The sequence below is a fragment of the Prosopis cineraria genome, unplaced genomic scaffold (genome assembly GCF_029017545.1).
Source record: "Prosopis cineraria cultivar Desert tree isolate PC_DT_omini unplaced genomic scaffold, ASM2901754v1 PC14, whole genome shotgun sequence".
In the NCBI taxonomy this organism is placed as follows: domain Eukaryota; kingdom Viridiplantae; phylum Streptophyta; class Magnoliopsida; order Fabales; family Fabaceae; genus Prosopis; species Prosopis cineraria.
The window spans coordinates 22,187,486-22,207,650 of NW_026555345.1; the positions used below are offsets into that span (position 1 = coordinate 22,187,486).

The window sequence follows — 20,165 nt, forward strand, 5'->3', positions numbered from 1 at the left end:
AAAAAATAACTTATCTATCTAATTCAATTTTATCAATGAATCATGTCATGCAATATAATAAATAATGGTTCAAAATGATAAAATATTTTCATCATTAGTACCGATGCAAAGCATGAAATTTATAACACAAGTCGTATGATTCATAAACTATACTTAACATCACTTATTGGTCATATTCATTAAAATACATGAGAAGTCTATCTAATAAGGGTTAAAAATGAGATATTCTAATCCTACAAGATAGAGAAAAATAAGGAAAAAAATGGACTCACTTATGCAAGACTCGTATTTATAAAAGTGAGAATCACTAGGTATCAATTTAAAATTTACTATTTTATAGTTGTTACATGATCATTTGAAAAAAAAAAAAAAAGATGATAAATGATTAGATGATATCCTAACTAGATCCACCTATTAGCTATAGGTTAATTACATCACGAGTCTCATATATCTCTCCTTGATAAATATAATTAGGGACTGAAAGAGAAACTAATCCAACTAATTCAATATTCTTAATTCAATTTAGGTGATGAAACATAATAAATAGTGGTCAATTTTTTTAATTATCATTAACATCAATAATTTATTGTCCACGCTCTTTGAAAGAGAAGAGGAACCCATCTAATTAGGGTTGAGAAGAATCTTTCAATCCCACAAGTCAGAGAAAGAAAAGAAGAGAAAAATTATTCTCATTGAGTCATTTCTATGGGACTTGTACGTAAATGTGGGAGGCTCATGTATACAAAGACAGGATTCATTAGCTATCAATTTAAAGTTCAATATTTTGCCTTTTTTGCATAATCAATTGAGGAAAGAGAAAAAACAGTAATTAGATAATTGGCCTATTTAGAGATACTTATCAACTAGGTAACAAATAATGCTCCAAAATAATAAAAAAATTTATCATTAATATTAAGGAGAAACATAATAATTAATCCTTCTAATTTTATCGTGTTTTATTATTAGTTATCGTACTTTTTTTTATTGCTCCAAAACTATAAAAACTTGAAACAACAAAAATAAAGTAATTGAACCAATAACAAAACACAATAAAATTATAAGGACTAGAAGTTATGTTTTTTTAATATAAAATAAGAAACTTATAATAAATGGCATGATTTATAAATAAAAAATAACATGACTTGTTTGTCATGCCCAATAAAATATATGGAAAGCTAATTATTTAGTTTGCGTTAATAAATAACCCTTTTATTTCTACACAAGCTAGAGAGAAAGATAAGAAGATAAAAATTAGTCTTATTTTTTCAAGACTAGCATGTATAAAACTGAGATTCATTAGGCGTCAATTTAGAGTTTAATCTTTTAATTTTTACTATTATTGTCGTTTGATAAGAAAAGAAATAAGCAGTGATTGGATGATCTAATTAACTTAAATTCATCTATATATATATATATATATATATATGTATATCAATTTAGTTACATTTCATCCTCTATCTTCTTCCTTATAAATCAGGGCTGAAGGAGAAATTAATCGAGCTAATTCAAATTTATCAATCCACATTCGATCAAAAAATATAATAAATAATGTTCCAAAATGAGAAAATATATTTTTATTGGTAACATTAATATAAAACATACAATTTATAATATTCTTAAACGATAAACTGACTCATTCTTTATAATTAATTTTGGATTAAGCGAGCCTTTAGAATTTAGGAAATAGCATAAAACAAGTTATGTTTCTTTTATTAAAAAATAAAAATAAAAATATCTTTGACGTATGAAGAGATGAAGGATTATAATCAAAGACAAGGTTTGAGATGAATGTATTGACTGATCTTATTTATAAATTATTTTTAATAATATTTATTAAAATTAAAAAAAAAACCTTAAATTACATTAAATATATCTTAAAATTTTATAAATTTTCATCATCACTTCCTGATGAAAACAAAGAAGGAACTGTTTTTAATAATTTTTTATTATTAAATGAGGGCATAAAGGTAATGATAACATAAAATAGTTAAGTGTTACTTTCAATTATTATTGTGGGACAATTTTAATCATTTTATGAAAAATTATTTTTTTTCTTAATATCATAAAAAATTATATATACTTTTATTTTTATTTTTAACTTTAAATAATAATATAACTATATTAAATTTCTTCACACTAATAAAAAATAAAATTAAAAAAATATTTAATTATTATAAATTGTCTTATATGTTGAATAAAAAAATATTTTAAAAGATGTTTTACAAATAGAAATGAAGAAATTATTATATAAATATGGTCAAGATTAATACTCCATCCATCCTAAATTATAGAACACTTTTAAAATAAATTTTTCGTTTTAAATATAAGCCACTTTAAATAAATTAAAGTTTCATTAAATGCGCTAATTTTAATATTATTTTTTCTGTATTTAATTTTTATCACTTTTCTTTTTAATATATTAAATTATAAATATTTTTATAAATTTATATTTTGTTTTAAAAAAGATAAAATTATTAAGTGTATTTAATTAAATTTATTAATATATAAAATTTTATTTAAAAATATTTTATAATTTAAAATTGAGAAAGAATCTTTTCTCTGCGTTTCAAATAGGGTCAGAGGAGAAGTTTTTAGGGAATAACTTAACCAAGTTCGATGAATACAAAAGCAACAAGACATGTCAAACCAATTAATGTTTCTGGGGTCTTCCAATTATCAGAAGGTTACAAAACCCAGAATCCACAGTCTCTCTCTCTCTCTCTCTCTCTTCCTGTACACTGAACCCAATTACAATTAATGTCAAATTTTAATTTTCAATTAATGGAGAATCAGCTCAAACTTAAATGATTTGGATTTTCATTTATTATTAATATTCACTTTAAATATGCATTTATCTCTGGTTTGACAGATAAAGTATATGTTTTCCCAGGCCCAGTTTAGAATTATATTGCAATCTGAACGTGGGATTTAATTTAATGTTTTTGAATGTTTTACTACACAGCTGTAACCCCAAAACCGGAAGTTGTTCAATTTGATTTGAATTACCTTAGAGTTCAATGTTACAGAATATTGAATAAATTTGTTACTTTAAACTACTGAAAATCAAACTCAAGTCAATATTGAACTACTCAAAATATTAATTTAAAATTTAATGATCAAAACTGTAATTAAATTGTAATCAAATTATTCTTAAATAAAATATTTTATAGAATCAATCAAAGTACTAATTTAATAGTTGGATTGATTTGGTTTTCACTGCTATAGTCATCATGAATAGTATCTAACAATTATATAATACTCTTTTTATTTCAATTTATAAAATATTTTTAAAGGTGATTTGATGTCTTATAATATAAAATACTTTAATAAAATTAAAATTTTATTGATTATACTTATTCCAATAATACCATTCCTTTCTTATTATATTTTCTCTATCTGTTTAATATTTCACAAATATGATTATTAAATGAAGGAATTTTTGAAAACAAAAAAAATTATATACTTAAGTTTATATATTTAATGCAATTATTTTTAATTAAATTAAGATATGTTAATTTCTTATTGATTATTTATTATACAATAAATTTTTGTTATTGATTTCAATTTCATTGATACCTTAAGATCCACTTATCATAGTCTGAGTGGATATAAATATATTAAACATATAAAACTAAGTATGTAATCTTTATCATTTGAAAATTTATATTTGTGCTTTTAAAAGTATAAGATTGAAAAATATATTTAATAAATTTTATTAAAAATATCTTCAAAAAAGAAACTATTATTCCATAAATTGAATTGAGTTATATTATGTCTCATTAAAAAAAAAAACAAGCTACATGTAAGTCTTATATAAAATTGAAGCAAGTAATATGAAATTTCTTAGTTCAATTTAGTTTGGGTCAAAAGACCCCAAATACATGAACGAAAGTTAAAAATAAAAAAATAAAACATGCAATATGTGATATTAGTTAAACCTATATTTTTTACTTTAAAATATCAAATTTCTTAATTAAAAATTAGTCCTTGTCGGTGAAAGGGTTGAAACTCAAAGCACTAATTATATTCTCAATCTTGAAATTTGGACTATGTCAAAGTGTAATAATAATTATTTATTAAAATATAATTTTAACAACATGATCGTCTATCGTCCCTGATAAGGTTAAAACTTGTAATTTAATTTTGAATAGTGGAAAAATGAATAAGGAAACAGAGTGTTTACTGTTTAGTACTTGCGAATATTTTGGAGTTGTTGACATATCCTACAAATAGTACGGATCATAGGTTTTATTACTGAGGTAAGATTTTGAGTATCTGTGATAAATGTATTTATTTAGCTTTTCAATTAAGACTTTTCGAACTTAGGACCAATTCAGTATTCAGTATGCCCTTGAATGCCGAACTGGGAAGATAATCAATTTTATGTTGGGATGAACCATTGTAAAAAGAGAAAAAAAAAAACTTGTACTTTCAATTTTCTTTTTGAAAAAAACAAGTTCAGAGATGTTGGTAAGTACTTTATTTTTTTTCCCTTCTAATTAAATAAGTAAATTATCTTCTCAATTTTAAATTCACTAATTTTATAGACATTAAACTTATTTATTATATAAATTATTTTTTTATCTTTTAAAAATTATATAATATAATTCCTTATATTAATAAAAATTAATTTTAACTGTTAGTTAATAAAAAATGATAAAAAATATTTTAAAAATTATGAAAAAGGACCCAAAACTTGTTTGATCATTTTTCATAATTTTTTGAATCCATGTATATAACTTTTGGGTTCTTTATTTTATTTTTTGAATTTTTTTATAATTTTTGATGTCATTATTTTTTTGTTAAGTAATTATTGAAGTTAACTTTTATTAATAATAGAGGTTTGATTGTATTGTTTTTAAAAATTAAAAAATAATTCAATAATACACGAGTTTAAATTTTATTATACAAGTAGATTTAAAATTTTAGGAGATAATTTGTTTATTTACTTTTTTTTAGCTTATTTACTTTTTCTATTTTCCTCATTTTCCTGTGGGTACGTTCATTTATTATTGGAAAAATTGACTCCCTGATTAAAAGGTTCAACCGTTTAGACGTAAATCGCAAATATAGAAATAAAGCCGGCAAGAGAATGTGGACTTGTTTGCTTGATAAACTGTTTTAAAAAAGTGTTTTGAAGAATAAAAAAATATTATTTTAAAAAATAAAAAATGAAAACATCTTTTAAGTATTTTAAAATTATTCTTCTAAAAAATTAAGGAAGAATGAGAAAAAACATTTATTATTATTTTTTATTTTTAAAATATATTTTATAAAATATCAGTTCTTAAAAAAATAAAATAAAAAATAATTTTAAATAGGCCCATAATTCAGACCAATAATATGGTTTTAAAGAAAGCAATAGAATACATTTATTTTGTGCATTGATATGTTGAAGTCATCCATGAATCTTCAATAACATGTATTTTGGAGACGAGTGTAGAAGAACGGAAAGTATGTTGATATTCTGGCTCAAAAATATATTATCCTTCAAGAACATGGTCCCTTGCGGATTTTATTACACTATTTAGGACTTGTGTCCAAATATTTAAGTTTTTGGACCTTACAGCCAATTTTTTCTACATTTAAGTTATTTAAGTTGTTTGATTTTTCGTGGAAAGATATTTTCAAGTTACGGTACACAAAATTATAATTTCTTGGCCTAAAATTCATAAAATGAGTTTTATTTTTTAGATAAGTTACTGCACAAAAAATTATAATTCGTTGGCCCAAAATTCATAAAACGAGTTCCATTTTTGTCTGTTAATTAGATATATATATATATATATATATGTATGTATATATGTATATGTATATATATATAATAAATGAGTCTTCTAGAAAATGTAAGTTTAAATCACGATTGTGACTAAGCACTTACTCAATATTATTATCGTAAGGCACTGACATGATCACTCTAGTTTGCTTAAAATTTTAAAAATTAAAAAAATATCTAGCCTAATAGCTTTATCTTTTTATACATACTTTCATCTTTTCAAACATCTGACTAATATGTTTTTTTTTTAATTTTTTAAAAAAAAAACACATGTTATAAAATATCCGGGTAATATACGGGTTCAGCTCAAAAGTATAAGCCATTTTTATTTTTATTTGTCATTAAATTACATGTTTTCTTATTTTCTGTTTACTTCGTGTCTTAAGTCTGTTGTTTTTCCTTACCCACGATACTAGTTATCTAGTTAATTTGGACTTCCATGTAATTCTATAATATCATATTATAATTTAAAATAACATTTGTATTTTTTTTTATAAAGTACTCTTCTAAACTATAATAGCTCACTTATCTAAAATTATAAGAGCACCTAAATGCCCTAAGTAGATGAATTTCCCATGTATTATATGAAATCTTAGAGATTGATCCACATTGTTCATAGTTAATAAAGTAGTATTTGCCATGTATTTTATATTTTATATAATGATTGATTAATGCAATCAATTTAGTTTGTGTATGGTATGCTGAATATTTAAAATTCAAAACATGGAAAGCTATATAAAATGACAAAAATAATATATATAGATATTTTGTTAAGAAGGTGTAAATAATTAATGATGGAAAATGAGATGTTCATATTTTATATGAAAGGTGGTCCTAAGCCAAATGGAAGCCAGTTATGTATGTTGCACCATAAGAAGGAAAAATTAATTTGATAACGCAATAATTAAGGCTGATTAATTAATTAATATCTTTTTTCACGTCAAAAGCAGAAACCGCCGCCTAAATTGCCAGAAATTATGGAACCTTTCTTTTCTATTCATTTATTTATTTTTGAAGGTGTTGTTGGTCCCTAACTTAATAATGTAAATTCAACAGTGAAGTTGTTGCTGCTGGTCACAAATTCATGAACTTTATTCACTGAAGCAAAAAAAGCCATCCAGACCATGTTTTTCTCTCAATATTTGTAATAAAAAAAACAGAGATTTCATTAACTTTTAGGAATTCAGATAAATTGTTATTCATATAACAAAACATTAGTTTTAGTGAAAGAGATTATTCATAACCATTTAAATACAAATGCTTTAAATCTGAATATGTGTGGATACAGAAAATGTTTTTGAGAAAATATTTTCAATTGAGCCCTGCAATATTATAAAAAAAAGAAATTGCTGCATAGTTTGTTAATTTTTTTAGTCTAATCAAATTGTTTTCATATTTTATATTAATTTCAATCAACCTATTTATAATATAAGAACTTTATCAAGTCGTGTCATATTCGTGAATCATGGATATGGCAACTTATTTTTTTTTTTTTAAATTCTGTACATCATTCCACAGGCATACACATTATTATTATTATTATTATTATTATTATTATTATAAAAAAGATATGAAGATAAATATTAAAATAATTGAGCTTAGCCTTCTGCAGTGTTTCATTCTCATAGGATTGTTGGGGCCCTTTTTCTCCGAGTAGTGAAATCATTACTGCTGCTTCTCAAAAGCCTAAACCTTTCCTTTTCACATTTCTTTAATACTTGTTTGAATATCTCACTTTACACTTCAAAGCCTGCTTCAATGGCAAGTTACCACAGAAACTATTCACATTCTTTGTCTTTCTTGTCCCAAGTCTTATTTTATATTATATATATATGTGTGTGTGTGTGTGTATGACCAGCACTTGTCCTAAGTCTAAAGCAAAGGACATTATTAGATTAGGATTAATTTTATAACACAGGGGATGTACCTTTTGTCATCAGACCCACATGAAAAATGAACCAGACCTTCCTCTCATGTCTGATGGACATGTTGGTTCTAATTTTTTGTGACTTCAAAAACCACCAACCCCGCAAAGAAACAGAACTATGTTTCACATTCAAAGTGAAGACTTATATATGGAAATCTACGTTCAGGATATCAGGAATCTTTTGATGCAGGATTGAGAGGTTATTTATGGCCATGCGTACAGACAAGAGAAAGAAATACATATGCCGATTTCATTGCTCACTTCGCTCATAACATAAACACACACTTAATTTCTTTAAACTTTGTTGTTTTTCATTAAAGCTCTGACCTTTCTATGCATCTTCAAAAAAAAAAAAGGATTTTTATTGATTTTAGAGAGGGAAGGAATCAACTAGAACATTCATAGACTTATTGTTTGTATGATGAGCGTGAGCCTAATAAGCAGGCCAGCTAATCAGCAGAGTTATTGGTTTCCCTGAATATACGATTGAAGGTAAGAATTCAATGGGCATAACAATTTTACAGATTTTGTCAGTTGAAGGCTTCACATGAGAAACCAACCAGCTCGTGTTTGGAAAGTGATTGAATGAAAGAGAATAAGATTGCACATTGAATTGGAGGACACTGTATTTATTGAGGCTCACCAACAAAGAGCTCAGTCTCACACATGGCCTCTGTTTCCATAGCTCTAGATTTTAGTTTAGATTGGGAAATCAATAATGGAGGATAGATGCTGGGAAGATTTTACCACAAGGGAAAGTTTTGATTCTCATGAGATATGAGTAATCAACTTTATCAAAACTTCCAAGCAGTTAAACATCCATAAAAATAAAAGTAGCAAATGCTCGAGAGTAAAGGCAAGATGCAGTAACAAAAGAAAAAAGAAGCAGCAGCGGAGATAAATATCTAAAACTAAATGCCTCTCTTTTGTATATTCCAGCATGTTCTGAGATCGTGACCTGAATATTACTTTCTAAAAAATGTGTAACGGTGTCTTGAAACTTGCTTGCAGGCGGATTAACTTGAAATGGAATGAATGTGCCTTGCCCAGTTTGAAAGTTTTGAACTTTTTGGCTTTTTCGCTGAGGAAAAAGTAAAGCAGGTCAAGAAGAGCTCAATTATCAAAGGTAATATACACTATGCTCTTGGGTGCAGTGAGAATTAATGGCAGTGGGATTTCCAAAGAAAAAGATCCTGCATTTAACAATGTCTCTTCTCTGACAGATGTTTCATCTTGCAGGCAGAATCACATAAAACAGTTTTCGTTTTTCTTCTGCCTTCCTTCCTTCCTTCCTTCCTTTTTTTTTTTTTTTTGGCTTTCTTTATAAACAAGTATAGTTCTGCGGCATTCGATTTTGTCTTGGCTCAAACAAAAAAGCTCATTTCTGTACCACGGCAAAAATGGTGACACTATGCAGCAGAATGGACAAGTTGCTTGTTTGTGATTTGGGAAGAGTGTTTTGGGTTTTTTTTTTTTTTAACCAAACTCGAAATTGGGCGTCTTGAACAATTCCTTCCACTGCCAGGCATTTATTTATTACAAAAAATCTGACAAGAACAACAAAAATTGGCCAAGTTTAACAGAAATCCAAGTGGAATTTTCTGCAGGAATTGAAACTAGCAAAAAAATATGGGATAATTATTAACCTACCACCTCAAGGGATGGATATCTCAAGGGATAGATAAATAAAATAATGAATAAACAAGGCTTCTGAAGATATGCTTGGGGAGCATTGAAAAATAAAACAAAACGAGGACTGAAAGTTAACCTTAGTGCTCGTTGAGTTTTTTGTTAAGCTAAAAATTTACTTTATCAAAAATTTATTTGACAAAAATCAATTTAATAAAAGTTTGTGTTGTATTCTTTGCAATAATCCAGCCATTCTCTCTCTACATTTCTTTGGATAATACTTTTTCTTTTCTTTTTTATTTTTTGTAATTTTTTCATTTACAGTGATCACGAGTAGCTTCTTCGTGTTGAGTCAATCCACTACGAATGCTTAAGAATACAAAGATTTCTTGATTTGGTTTTTGACTTTGCTTCCCCGTTTCTCTCGTCAATGGTTGACTATTAATTCGAATGAGAGGAGAGAGACCATAAGTGTAAATTTCTTCGCTTGAGAATCTTGTCCATGGAAATATATTCAGTCTTCCACTGCTGGAACATAATACAAAAATTTGACAGCAACTGAATGAATATCTGGGGGCAACTTTTCTACACCCATGATTAACTTAATCTAATAATATCACGCACTAAGTCTATTAAAGCATCCTTATAGTTTTAAGTTTCTTATTATGTATGTGCTCAAAAAAGTTGGGAGCCTCTGACCTGTACAAGCTTTAGAAGATTCTGAACTTGTCCAACTCACAGGAAAGCTAACTTGTAAGGCAATACTAGTTCCAGACTCGTTTTTTGCTGTAAGTGAAAAAGAAATCAACCTCCAACAACTGGAATCTCGTCTTTTTTCTTTATACTTTGTGTCACATTCATGAGAATAAACCAACAATGGATATCACAGTTCCATTACTTGTAACCCCCAATGTATAGAAAGCATAAAGGCTACAACAATGATGTTGACTAACCATGATAACATTCCAGCGAAATCAATTCTTTAAGGGAGGAATTTTACACCCGTCACAAAGAGAGAGGAAGTTTTTCAAAAAATCAAACCAGGTTGTTATATGTACCTTTTATTCTGCAAAATCTAGAAAAACCACCTCCTGTCAAATATCACTCGGACAAAGCTAAGGAAAGGAAAAGATGTAAAGCTGTCCAGAAAACAGCGTGTAGTTTCCTTTTTGGATACAGTACATAAGGACTATTAACAGAAGAACATTAACTCCATGAACAAAATGGAATTTTCTATACATCACCTGACTGCAGACATGAGAACAAAGGAGAAAAGGAAGGAATTTGATGCTAATACCATACAATTCAACTTACCATCTAAGATCCCAATAATCACCATTGTTTATATTGATTTCCATAAGTTCCTCGATAGATTGACGGCATATTGGGCATTTATTCGATTGAAGCCACAAAGCTTGTGCGCAGTCACTGCACATGCACTGGAAAATACAACCGTTGTATTATTATCAGAATATAAAATCAGCATGCGTGTGCGTGTGTGTATTCTGTTTTACCAGTTTTAATAGTACATGCATGATCTGAAAACATGCATAGAGCTGAAAGCTTTGAATTTTGAACCCATACAGAAAAGAAATCTAGATATACAAGGATCAAGAAACAGCCAACTGCCCTCTCCTATTGAATATAGCTATAGTGAAACTCCTACAGACGACAGCTCATTATCCAATGATTGACAAAAACATCATCCCATATCAGCAGACTGCACTTGTTAAATATCAACCCTCTACATGAGTGGATTTGAAATGAAATCTTACCAAGTGTCGACAAGGTAATACAGCTGTGTCCTTTGGTTCAGTCATGCATATTACACACTCCTTCCCAGAATCATTGTCATCAAAACCAGCTGCTACTGAGCCTCCTATTCCATATAACTCTCTTAACTCATAACGGACCCCATCAATCCACAGAATCTGCCTGTCTACTTTTACTTGTAAAGAACCATCACCATTGCCTTTCTCAACGATGGCTTGAGTAATCTGCATGTGAGGAGAAAAATCTAGCACGGAATTGCCAAGATTTTCGTCTACTGATGAAGTTGCCAAACATGTTTCAGCGCATATTACAAGGGGAAAGACATTATCTCCAAGTGAGGGTTTTGAGAGATCATCCAACTCAAAAAACCCTACGTCAATGCCTGTTCCTGAGGGCTGACAAAATTTCTGGCCTACTCCTTTCTGAAAGGGGATTCTGATTGGCTCAAATACATTGGAAAACAATGGTACAAACCTACATTTTTCCTCCTCTTTTGCAAAGTAGAATATCGTAATGCTGACAAACAGAAATACAAAGAATATTAAATTTAGACATGCAGGAGTACTCAACTATAGTAATCCAGCTAACAAAATCTTTTTGTTTTTAGGTTCATTCCATAAGCACCATGCAAATCAAAGTTACTTTATCAGATTGAAGCTCACTCAAACAACTGGCATGTTTGAAGTTCTTAATTTAAGAGTTCATATCTGGTTGTAAAACAATCTTCTTGAAGATTTAGATTTAAATACTTTACATGAGTGTGATGGATCCCTCCCTCTACACTACCATATTTTTCAGCAATCTGAATGACGATATATTAATCATGACTTCATGATTGAAGATGAGCTTTAATAGAATAGGTGATAGGTGTACTAGCTAGACAGTTTGCAAATTATCCCAACTCTTAAATGACTAACAAACACATTGAACACTTTCATGGATAGAATCGTTGGTACAATCTCCAATTGGCAATATTCCTTTTTTAAATTCTCTGCATTCCACTGTAGGTGGACAAAGTCTCAAAATAGTGGGGATGTTAGACTGACATAAATGTGAAGGGAATGAAATGAAGAGTTTTGCAATAGATGAATTAGTTTCTTGATGATAAATAAATAACAGACAACTTCTGCATTGAGTATCCTCAAAGTCTAAGGTTTCCTAAGCGGTAAATACACTAAGGTCAAAACTAGAAAAATCATTTCTATGAGCATAAACTTCTACCAAACATATGCAGCAGCAAATTAGCAGTTAAACTAATTCAAATCTTCCAAAACAAAGTGACACATCAAAGAAAGTTCTTATTCCTTACCTCCCATCATGCAAGGCATCGAAAACGAATGAAACCAAGCGCTGATCAGGATAATGCTCATCTACCTCCAGCCGCAATGTATCTTTATGCACGTTGACATCATTCCTGATCTTCTTAGCCGTTCGATGATCAACATAGGGAGGTGGAGAGACGAGAGGACCAACCGATGGATAAATTGCAGGCCACCCAGTAGCATGATTTACAAAATAAGATGGGGGATACTGAAACCTACCCACCATAGAATTAGCAAAATTGGAACAATTGCTGTACGCATTTGAGTAACAGAAGATATGCGTCTGAGGAGGGGGATGCACATAGTTGCTATTTTGCAGTGCATAAGGCGTGGTTGAGGTGAAATAGTAGCCTTGCGGCGGCGGCGGCGCTTCTGCAGAGTAATAGAAAGGTGATGGAAGATGTGGGTTATGAAAATAATTGCTTGCTCTTCCGCTACTCGAAGAAATTCCCATTTCAAAAGACAGAGGCAGAGGCAGGGGCAGAGGCAGAGATGATATTGAGAAAGGAAAAGTTGAAGGATTAGAATTGAGAAATGGTTATGAATGGCAGGGCCACTAATTAGTTTCGGGTTACTCAATGGCATATTACTTCCTCCTCCCACAAGGCATTCACCAAATTCTTATATTTTTTAGATTATAATTTTATAATTTAAAGTATTTATTTTATAATTGTCAATAATTTTTTATTCATAATTAAGAATTAATAATAAAATTAACAAAGTTAGAATATTTTTATAAAATAACATGAATGATGAAATCATAATATCATAATACTAAACAATAAAGGCAACAATTTTTTAAAAAAATATCTAACTTATTTATATGTTGTTTAAAAAATATTTGTTTTAGATATATTAAAGAAGATTTGAACCTTATCATTACCTAGATTATAAGTTACGTGTTATTTGTTGTCACATTAACTTAATTTCAGCACCGCTGATATCATTTTAGTGACTTGATCAAAGCAACTTAAGACAATTATTAAAAATATTAACTAAGCCAAAAATACTAGCTAAAGCCAGTTAAATATTAAATATTCTCCTTAATTTTTTTTCCTAATTAATGGACTTAATTATTTTGATTGAAGGGGGGAAAAATCAAATGGCTCAAGTATAAAATATCAAGAGTTTCATTGATCACATTAAAAAAAGAACAAGAATAATTTTCTACCAAGCTAATGCTCCATTATTCCTGTCGGCTAACCACCACACCATAACACACGCACGATATATTTTTTTCCCCCTCAGAAAAACACAATCATGATCAATCATTAGGTATATGTCAATGCTAAATACTCATCATAGAAGAATTGATAAGAAATCCTAAATTAACATTGTGGATTACACTACAAATTACAACAGTAAAGATGGATACAAAGAACCAAGAATGGTCCAGACAACAAATTTACTGCCACTATGACAAAAGTCACACATTCAAGACCCAAATTTCTTATATTGATTCTGTGTAAATATAAAAAATATATCCCTCCATATATAAATAAAATAAGAATAAACACCCAGCTTCTGCTCAAGCATTTAACTAAGAAACAGAGATAGCCTTGAGAAAGTGGGGAAAAGAATTTACAGAAACAATTTTTTTTTTTAATTTTCATGATGATTGTCCTGGGCAGCAGCATCTATCTTGATTATCAGTGGTTGGTTGAGATCTGCTGCATGTTCAGCAGTAATGGGCAAATCTGGAGAGGGAAGAGAGCCATCTATATCTCCATTTTCAGACAAAGCTTTTTCTAAAGCAGACTTGGCAACCTTAGTTACACATATCATCAGAATCACTGCACTCACAAAAAATGACTGAGGGGGTAAACATCTATCTATCAAATGATCAACTTGCTGCTACAAACACAGCCATTATTCCCCAAGAACAGAGAGTCAGTTTGTATTCAAAGTAAAAAGAATTTAACTTACCAGATATTGCAAGACCCGAAATGATAAGTGCCTGCATGCACAAGAGAAGGAAGCATTTGTTATGTACAGTCAATTAGATCCAGTCAAGAAAATCAGTAAACCGCACGCATGATTCTGAAATGGATAGATAATTAGCATCTCTTACCCAACGAGTCTTTGAAAACTCACTCCACCCATGTGTTACATCTGATAGATCTTTGAGAGTTGTTCCGAGGTATACAAGTGCCAGCGTTACTGGCTGCAACAGAAACAACGTTGGAGGTGTTTAAGTGTTAACATACTACTGTAACAGGAAAGAACCTAGCAGGCTATAACAACATGGGCATTGGGCAGCGAACCTATACTCCCTCCGGTCCCCATTAGAAACCACCTCTACTCACCTTACCGAATCAAGAAGAGATAGTTAAATCATTAATTTCGTCTGAAAATAAAATAAACTTTCAATTTTATTCATATTCAAATGAAAATTTTTCAAATTTGCATTACATACTCTCATAATTAATGAGTTTAAATAGAGGTAATATTGAAAAAATGTAAGTAATGCCCCATCAAGTACCTTAAATTATGGACTAAGGAATTCTTCTAGAAGGAGCCTATAATAAGGACTGAAAGGAGTACACATCACAGGATTCACTGTTGGTTGAATGCATTGATGGACGACACACTATTAGCAGAGAGACCACAACCACTCAGACCCACATTCCTTCCCAAATCAATTCTCCACATATCATTTTAATCAGTCATATTCATTGACAATAGTCAGGTAATTAGGGTGCACCAAGGGTTCAATGTTGCAATACAGGCAATCAAAACGAACATCTATGATGGCTTTCAAAGGTGTCCAATATACCATCAAAAACTAACAATAAGAAATCTAACTGGCATTTGGCATTCCACAACTTTGAGGATCGCTAAGTGCGACAATAGAGTTTTTGCATGCATAAGTTCGCCATTAATAATAGACCAAGTGTGGAGAAGATACCATCATTCCTAACCACGAAGCCAGCATGTATTCCCCGGGTGAAACTGGAGTAACGGACAGGAGATAATTTAACATGTTAAATGGTAGTAGTGGAACAAGCCGGAGTAGTAATACAATCTGAAAGCCGAACAAGGAAATCAAAAACATATCAGATATACAGGCGAAAAAATGACAGCTGAAAGTAACACCAACAAAAACAGCAATAGGAAAAGGTCAATTAGAATAGTAGCCTTCTTCAAAAGCCACTAGTAATTGTCATGCTCTTAGCCACTCACACATCAAAAGATTCAAGAATTTCAGAACAGTACGGAGTATATGAACCTTGAAGCCAGATCGCTGAATTGCAATTGCCACTGATTTAAACTGAGGATAATCCTTCAGCCTGGAAATGACAAATGATTTCCCAATCTGTACAGATGGACAAAGATGTGAATATATAAACTCATGGAAACAAACAAGAGCTCGAAATAGAAACAGACCAAAATGTGGCCCAATAGAAAGGCTAACGAATCAAAAGAACCGTCTTATATAGAGAAAAGCAAGAAAAAAAGGGCATCAGGTGCTACAACGGAAAAACAATTATGTAATTATGGAGCAATGAGAAGTGGTCCAAAGGCGATGTTTATGTTCCAACTACTTAAAATTGCAAAACTTTAGAAACTCACTGTTCTGCCAAGAAGAAATGCAGCTCCTGCACCAATAGTTGCACCAACAGAATCAGCAACAAAACCCACTGGAAGCCCAAAAAGATAACCGCCACCAAGCTGAAAGCAGTAAATTAAGTTAAATGGCATGGTGTTGCTTTTGTTCTCCAACAGGTTCTTTAAAGAAGAGAAGCATGGAGATGATGAATGGCCAAAAAGCAAAAATGCAGACAGGACGATAACTACTTGAGTGAAACCAAAAGCAAACTTCAATAAGATATAAAATCAAGTTTTAATAATTACACAGATTAGCCACCAAGGCAGGTAAATTAAACACTCATTTTTGCAAATTAGAATATGAGGCTCCAAAAGGTCAAATGCCAACAAATTTCTGTCAATTTAGATATAATATAGGCATGTTGCCCAAAATAAATGACAAAACATAGTCACAGAGGCAGTAGCATCGCTGTTTCCTTATCATAAAATCAGATGTAACATAGGCATGTTGCCCAAAATAAATGACATAAAATTGTTGCATAAGCAGCACATGCATCTCTATTTCCTTAGCATCATATGCATCCAGTCACTGGACATTCTCAACCATAGAAAATGTTGTAGAAGAACAAACTTTGGGAACACAGCTATGTAGACAAGTCCACATAAAGAAAGCTTGTATAAACCATCACTTGAACAATTTACACTATACGTAGTCTACTGACTCCACCAGCGAATGGGAAGGACTATAAAGGCCAAAGTTTGTAACAGTGATTGTTGCAACAAGTTTTTATCCTCCTTTTAATACTTCACTACTTTCTACTAATGAGTTATTTCATTAAAGAAGGATTTACAACTGACTTACATTTATAAAGACTGTCACAAAGGTATAAGGTATCAAGTTTCTGTGTTGTGTGCGTGCATGTTGCATTACAAAGAAGGAGCCAAATAGCAGACTAATCAATGAAGACAGATAATATATTTTCTCAGCTTGGTTTATACTTTTACAATCTCACACTATTCTTTCTCATCATCCTAATTTATACCTTTTGAAAGGCAGACATCGGATTTCCAAGGTTTCAAGTTAAAAGAAAGATAACAGCCTTCAGTCTAAATCCACTACAGCAAAATTATTGGGGAAATTCTGTGCAATGGGCTAATGCTTCTCCAGCACACAAAGAAACTGAAAGGCAAGAATGGGCTGTTTGTAAAGCACAAAGAATATCATACAGCAAAAGTTACAAATGAATCATTTGAGAAGTGATTGAGTTTGAAAGAGTCAGTAATCCATAACATCAAACATAACTAGGATGGTAAAATTTTAAAAAAGGCATCATATAACCGTCGCATCAATTTTATAAAATTCAAGGTTAAAATACATTTTTCCACCTATACTTTCCTTCAGGAAGCATTAGGTGCCCTGTAATAATAAATAAAGCATTTTTCTCCTAAACTACTTTCTAGAAGAGCAAAAATCCCCCTCTGTTAGTGATCCGTTAACAAAGAGGGATTTTGGTCCTCTACAAAATGGTTTAGAGAGAAAAATGCTCCATTTATTAGTACAAGGTGCCCAACACTCCTTGAAGGAAAGTACAGAGGAAAAATGCACTTTAACCCCAATAATAATAACAATAATATTGCCTTATTGAATTTGCAAATTGTTTTCCTAATTTTAAAATTAGAAAAATATTGCATTACATGAAATACCAATTAAGAACAAGTGACACTTCAGTTCTAAATATTCATTAATTTAATAGTTAGTTGACTAAAAAAATTACCGAAAATGACCTAAAAACTTTAAGAGACTTAATCAATATTAATTTTCTTAAAAGATTATTTTGTTGATAAATATTAAATATTTTAACAATATTTATTAGATTTTATTTTAAATAAACTTCAAGATACCTAACATTCCTAAAAAAAAAAATCAAGGACAAATTACCACCAAAAGACAAGTCACGTTAGTAAAAAAATGGCAGAGTTAACAGATTACTAATGAAGGGGGGTTTTTGCACCTCCAAAAAATGGTTTAGGGAAAAAAATGTCTCACTTATCAGTATAAGATGTACAGCACTCCTCGAAGAAGTACAGGGGAAAATATGCACTTTAACCCTAAAATTTATACACCTAAAATAATGGCCCCAGGTAGATTCAACCTAGAAATTTACAACTAGCTAAAGCTTATTACAACAAATATCGAGCAATGCTTTTGAGTAACAACTCATTACATGCAACTACAAACACTTCCTACTAGCAATTCAATAATGTCTGCGAGGGTATCAATGACTCTTACAGTGAGTACAGAAGCTGGAACTGCCAAGACAGTCAAAGGTATGTAGGCAACAGCCCTGAAATCAAATAAATGTTAGTTTGACACTCCGTGCATTGAAGCCCATCATCAAATTACATGCCAACTGGTTTGCGTGAATTTAATATTTTCCATTGCATCAGGAATGAGAAAAAAATTGAAAGAACATGAACTATAATTTAAATTTTTATATCAGTAAAATAATCAATTTCTTAAATTGTTTACATAGCATTGGGATCCCATGATCATTTGATTGCTCAACGTTTATAAAATCCAATAATCATACTCCAAGAAAATAGCAATTTGTAGTCTTGCAAACTTCCTTTATCTGTTCGAAGGATACTTATATCTATCCTACACGGATAACATTTGCATAAAACCCCTATTTGATCTTAATTTCATATAGGCTTTCATCATAGACTTGGGTAAAATCATATGCCCATATTGACATTTTGAACAAATATAATATATCGCATGTTATGCTTCAGGCAGCTAGTTTGGTACGTTTGATACACATAAAGTACCTTGGTTTTCTCAACAAGGAAAGTTGAATTGATGCTGGATTTCAGTAACTATTTGTCTCAGCTAAGACAAAGCATCAGCTTTAGAAACACACTTTTGACTGGTCTCGTTTTGACCATAATATTTCCTATTACGCATTACCTTTAAGTCGCAAGTTGCAACAAAGTGATTACGTTCATTTGAAGTTTCACAATTATGAAACTGTAAGAATCCAAGAAATATGCTTAGGACGTGGAAATCAAGGAATTAAGGATTAAAATAACTTACAGGGCAAGCGGACCCCAGGGCCCAAGGTTACGATGAACCCATACTAGAAAGTCCTTCAGCATCTGCAATAAACGTAAGAATTTTAAAAAAAATGTCCATAGACAGAATGTTTCCGCAACTTTTCATGGATGAAAATCCCAAGGAAGTGCTTGTAATGAAGAATAGTAGAATTAGAATATTAGAATACACTTAAGAAACACACAGCTGTTTATACGCTTATATCAGAAAATGGGAATTTTCATCCGGAAAAATGATTTAAGTAATGAATTTATAAAATTATATATGTTAACGAAGATCATGAGATAACAGACACTGTATTTTTTTTTCTTTTAATTATCAGTATGACCAATCAACCATTTAAATGAGAGTTCTTAACTCTATTTCTTTATTGCCTTCAGTGAAATTGTCTTCCCTCCAACACTACTATTTTGACATTGGACTTGTTGTCCATACACAAAATCCGTTGGCTGAAATTCCAGTAAGCTAAGTAAATATAGCCGAAGAAAGCTTTCGAGCAAGCGTACGACAGCCATCAGAGGATCATCAAATTTCAAGGACAGATATTAAGTTCCATTTCAACTGAGGCAAGGATGAGGAAAACCATCACTAGAAAAGGAAGCCGCAGATAAAATTGAAGGATCAAGAAATTAGAGAACCGAACCAATTCAACGAAAATGCATCAATCCCATTTTAACGAAGAAACATTTCCGAATACGGATTCGAGAAAAGTAAATTGGAGTTCAACCCAAAAGTGATGTGACAAAGGTAAAATGAGAGAAAGGAACCTTTTCGATTGGGAGAGTAAAACATGCAGCAACAAAAGCGCCAAAAACAAGAAGCAAAAGAGTGATCTTGAGGGCGGATGCGCAGGTGAAAGCCATGGTGAGCCTGCGACGCCAAGGCCGGCACTTGTGGTCGTCGTCGTAGTCAGAAGGTGATTGTTTCAAAGATAAGCGAGCTCTCAATCCCCCAGGATTTGCCAGGTTTGGATGAATATGATATGACGATGAAAGCGACGCGCGTCGTCTTATGAGTGGATCAGTCGGATTCACGGAGCTTCCAAGTTCAAACTCTTCTCACCGGCTCCCTCCCTCC

General features: G+C 30.8%; 2 protein-coding genes across 2 annotated transcripts; both read right to left on the bottom strand.

The window, feature by feature from the left end:
• Positions 1-10,258: 10,258 nt before the first annotated feature.
• On the bottom strand, positions 10,259-13,012 carry LOC129293416 (probable E3 ubiquitin-protein ligase LUL4). The gene is made up of 3 exons (XM_054931367.1): positions 12,415-13,012; positions 11,108-11,621; positions 10,259-10,771 (listed from the first exon to the last, which is right to left on the bottom strand). The coding sequence occupies exons 1-3, from the start codon at positions 12,879-12,881 to the stop codon at positions 10,643-10,645; spliced, it is 1,110 nt and encodes a 369-aa protein (XP_054787342.1). The 5' UTR covers positions 12,882-13,012; the 3' UTR covers positions 10,259-10,642.
• A 693-nt stretch (positions 13,013-13,705) lies between these two features.
• On the bottom strand, positions 13,706-20,165 carry LOC129292498 (uncharacterized). Its single transcript, XM_054930049.1, has 9 exons — positions 19,856-20,165; positions 19,071-19,132; positions 18,267-18,321; positions 16,001-16,099; positions 15,657-15,743; positions 15,336-15,452; positions 14,499-14,591; positions 14,354-14,384; positions 13,706-14,220 (listed from the first exon to the last, which is right to left on the bottom strand). The coding sequence occupies exons 1-9, from the start codon at positions 19,949-19,951 to the stop codon at positions 14,030-14,032; spliced, it is 831 nt and encodes a 276-aa protein (XP_054786024.1). The 5' UTR covers positions 19,952-20,165; the 3' UTR covers positions 13,706-14,029.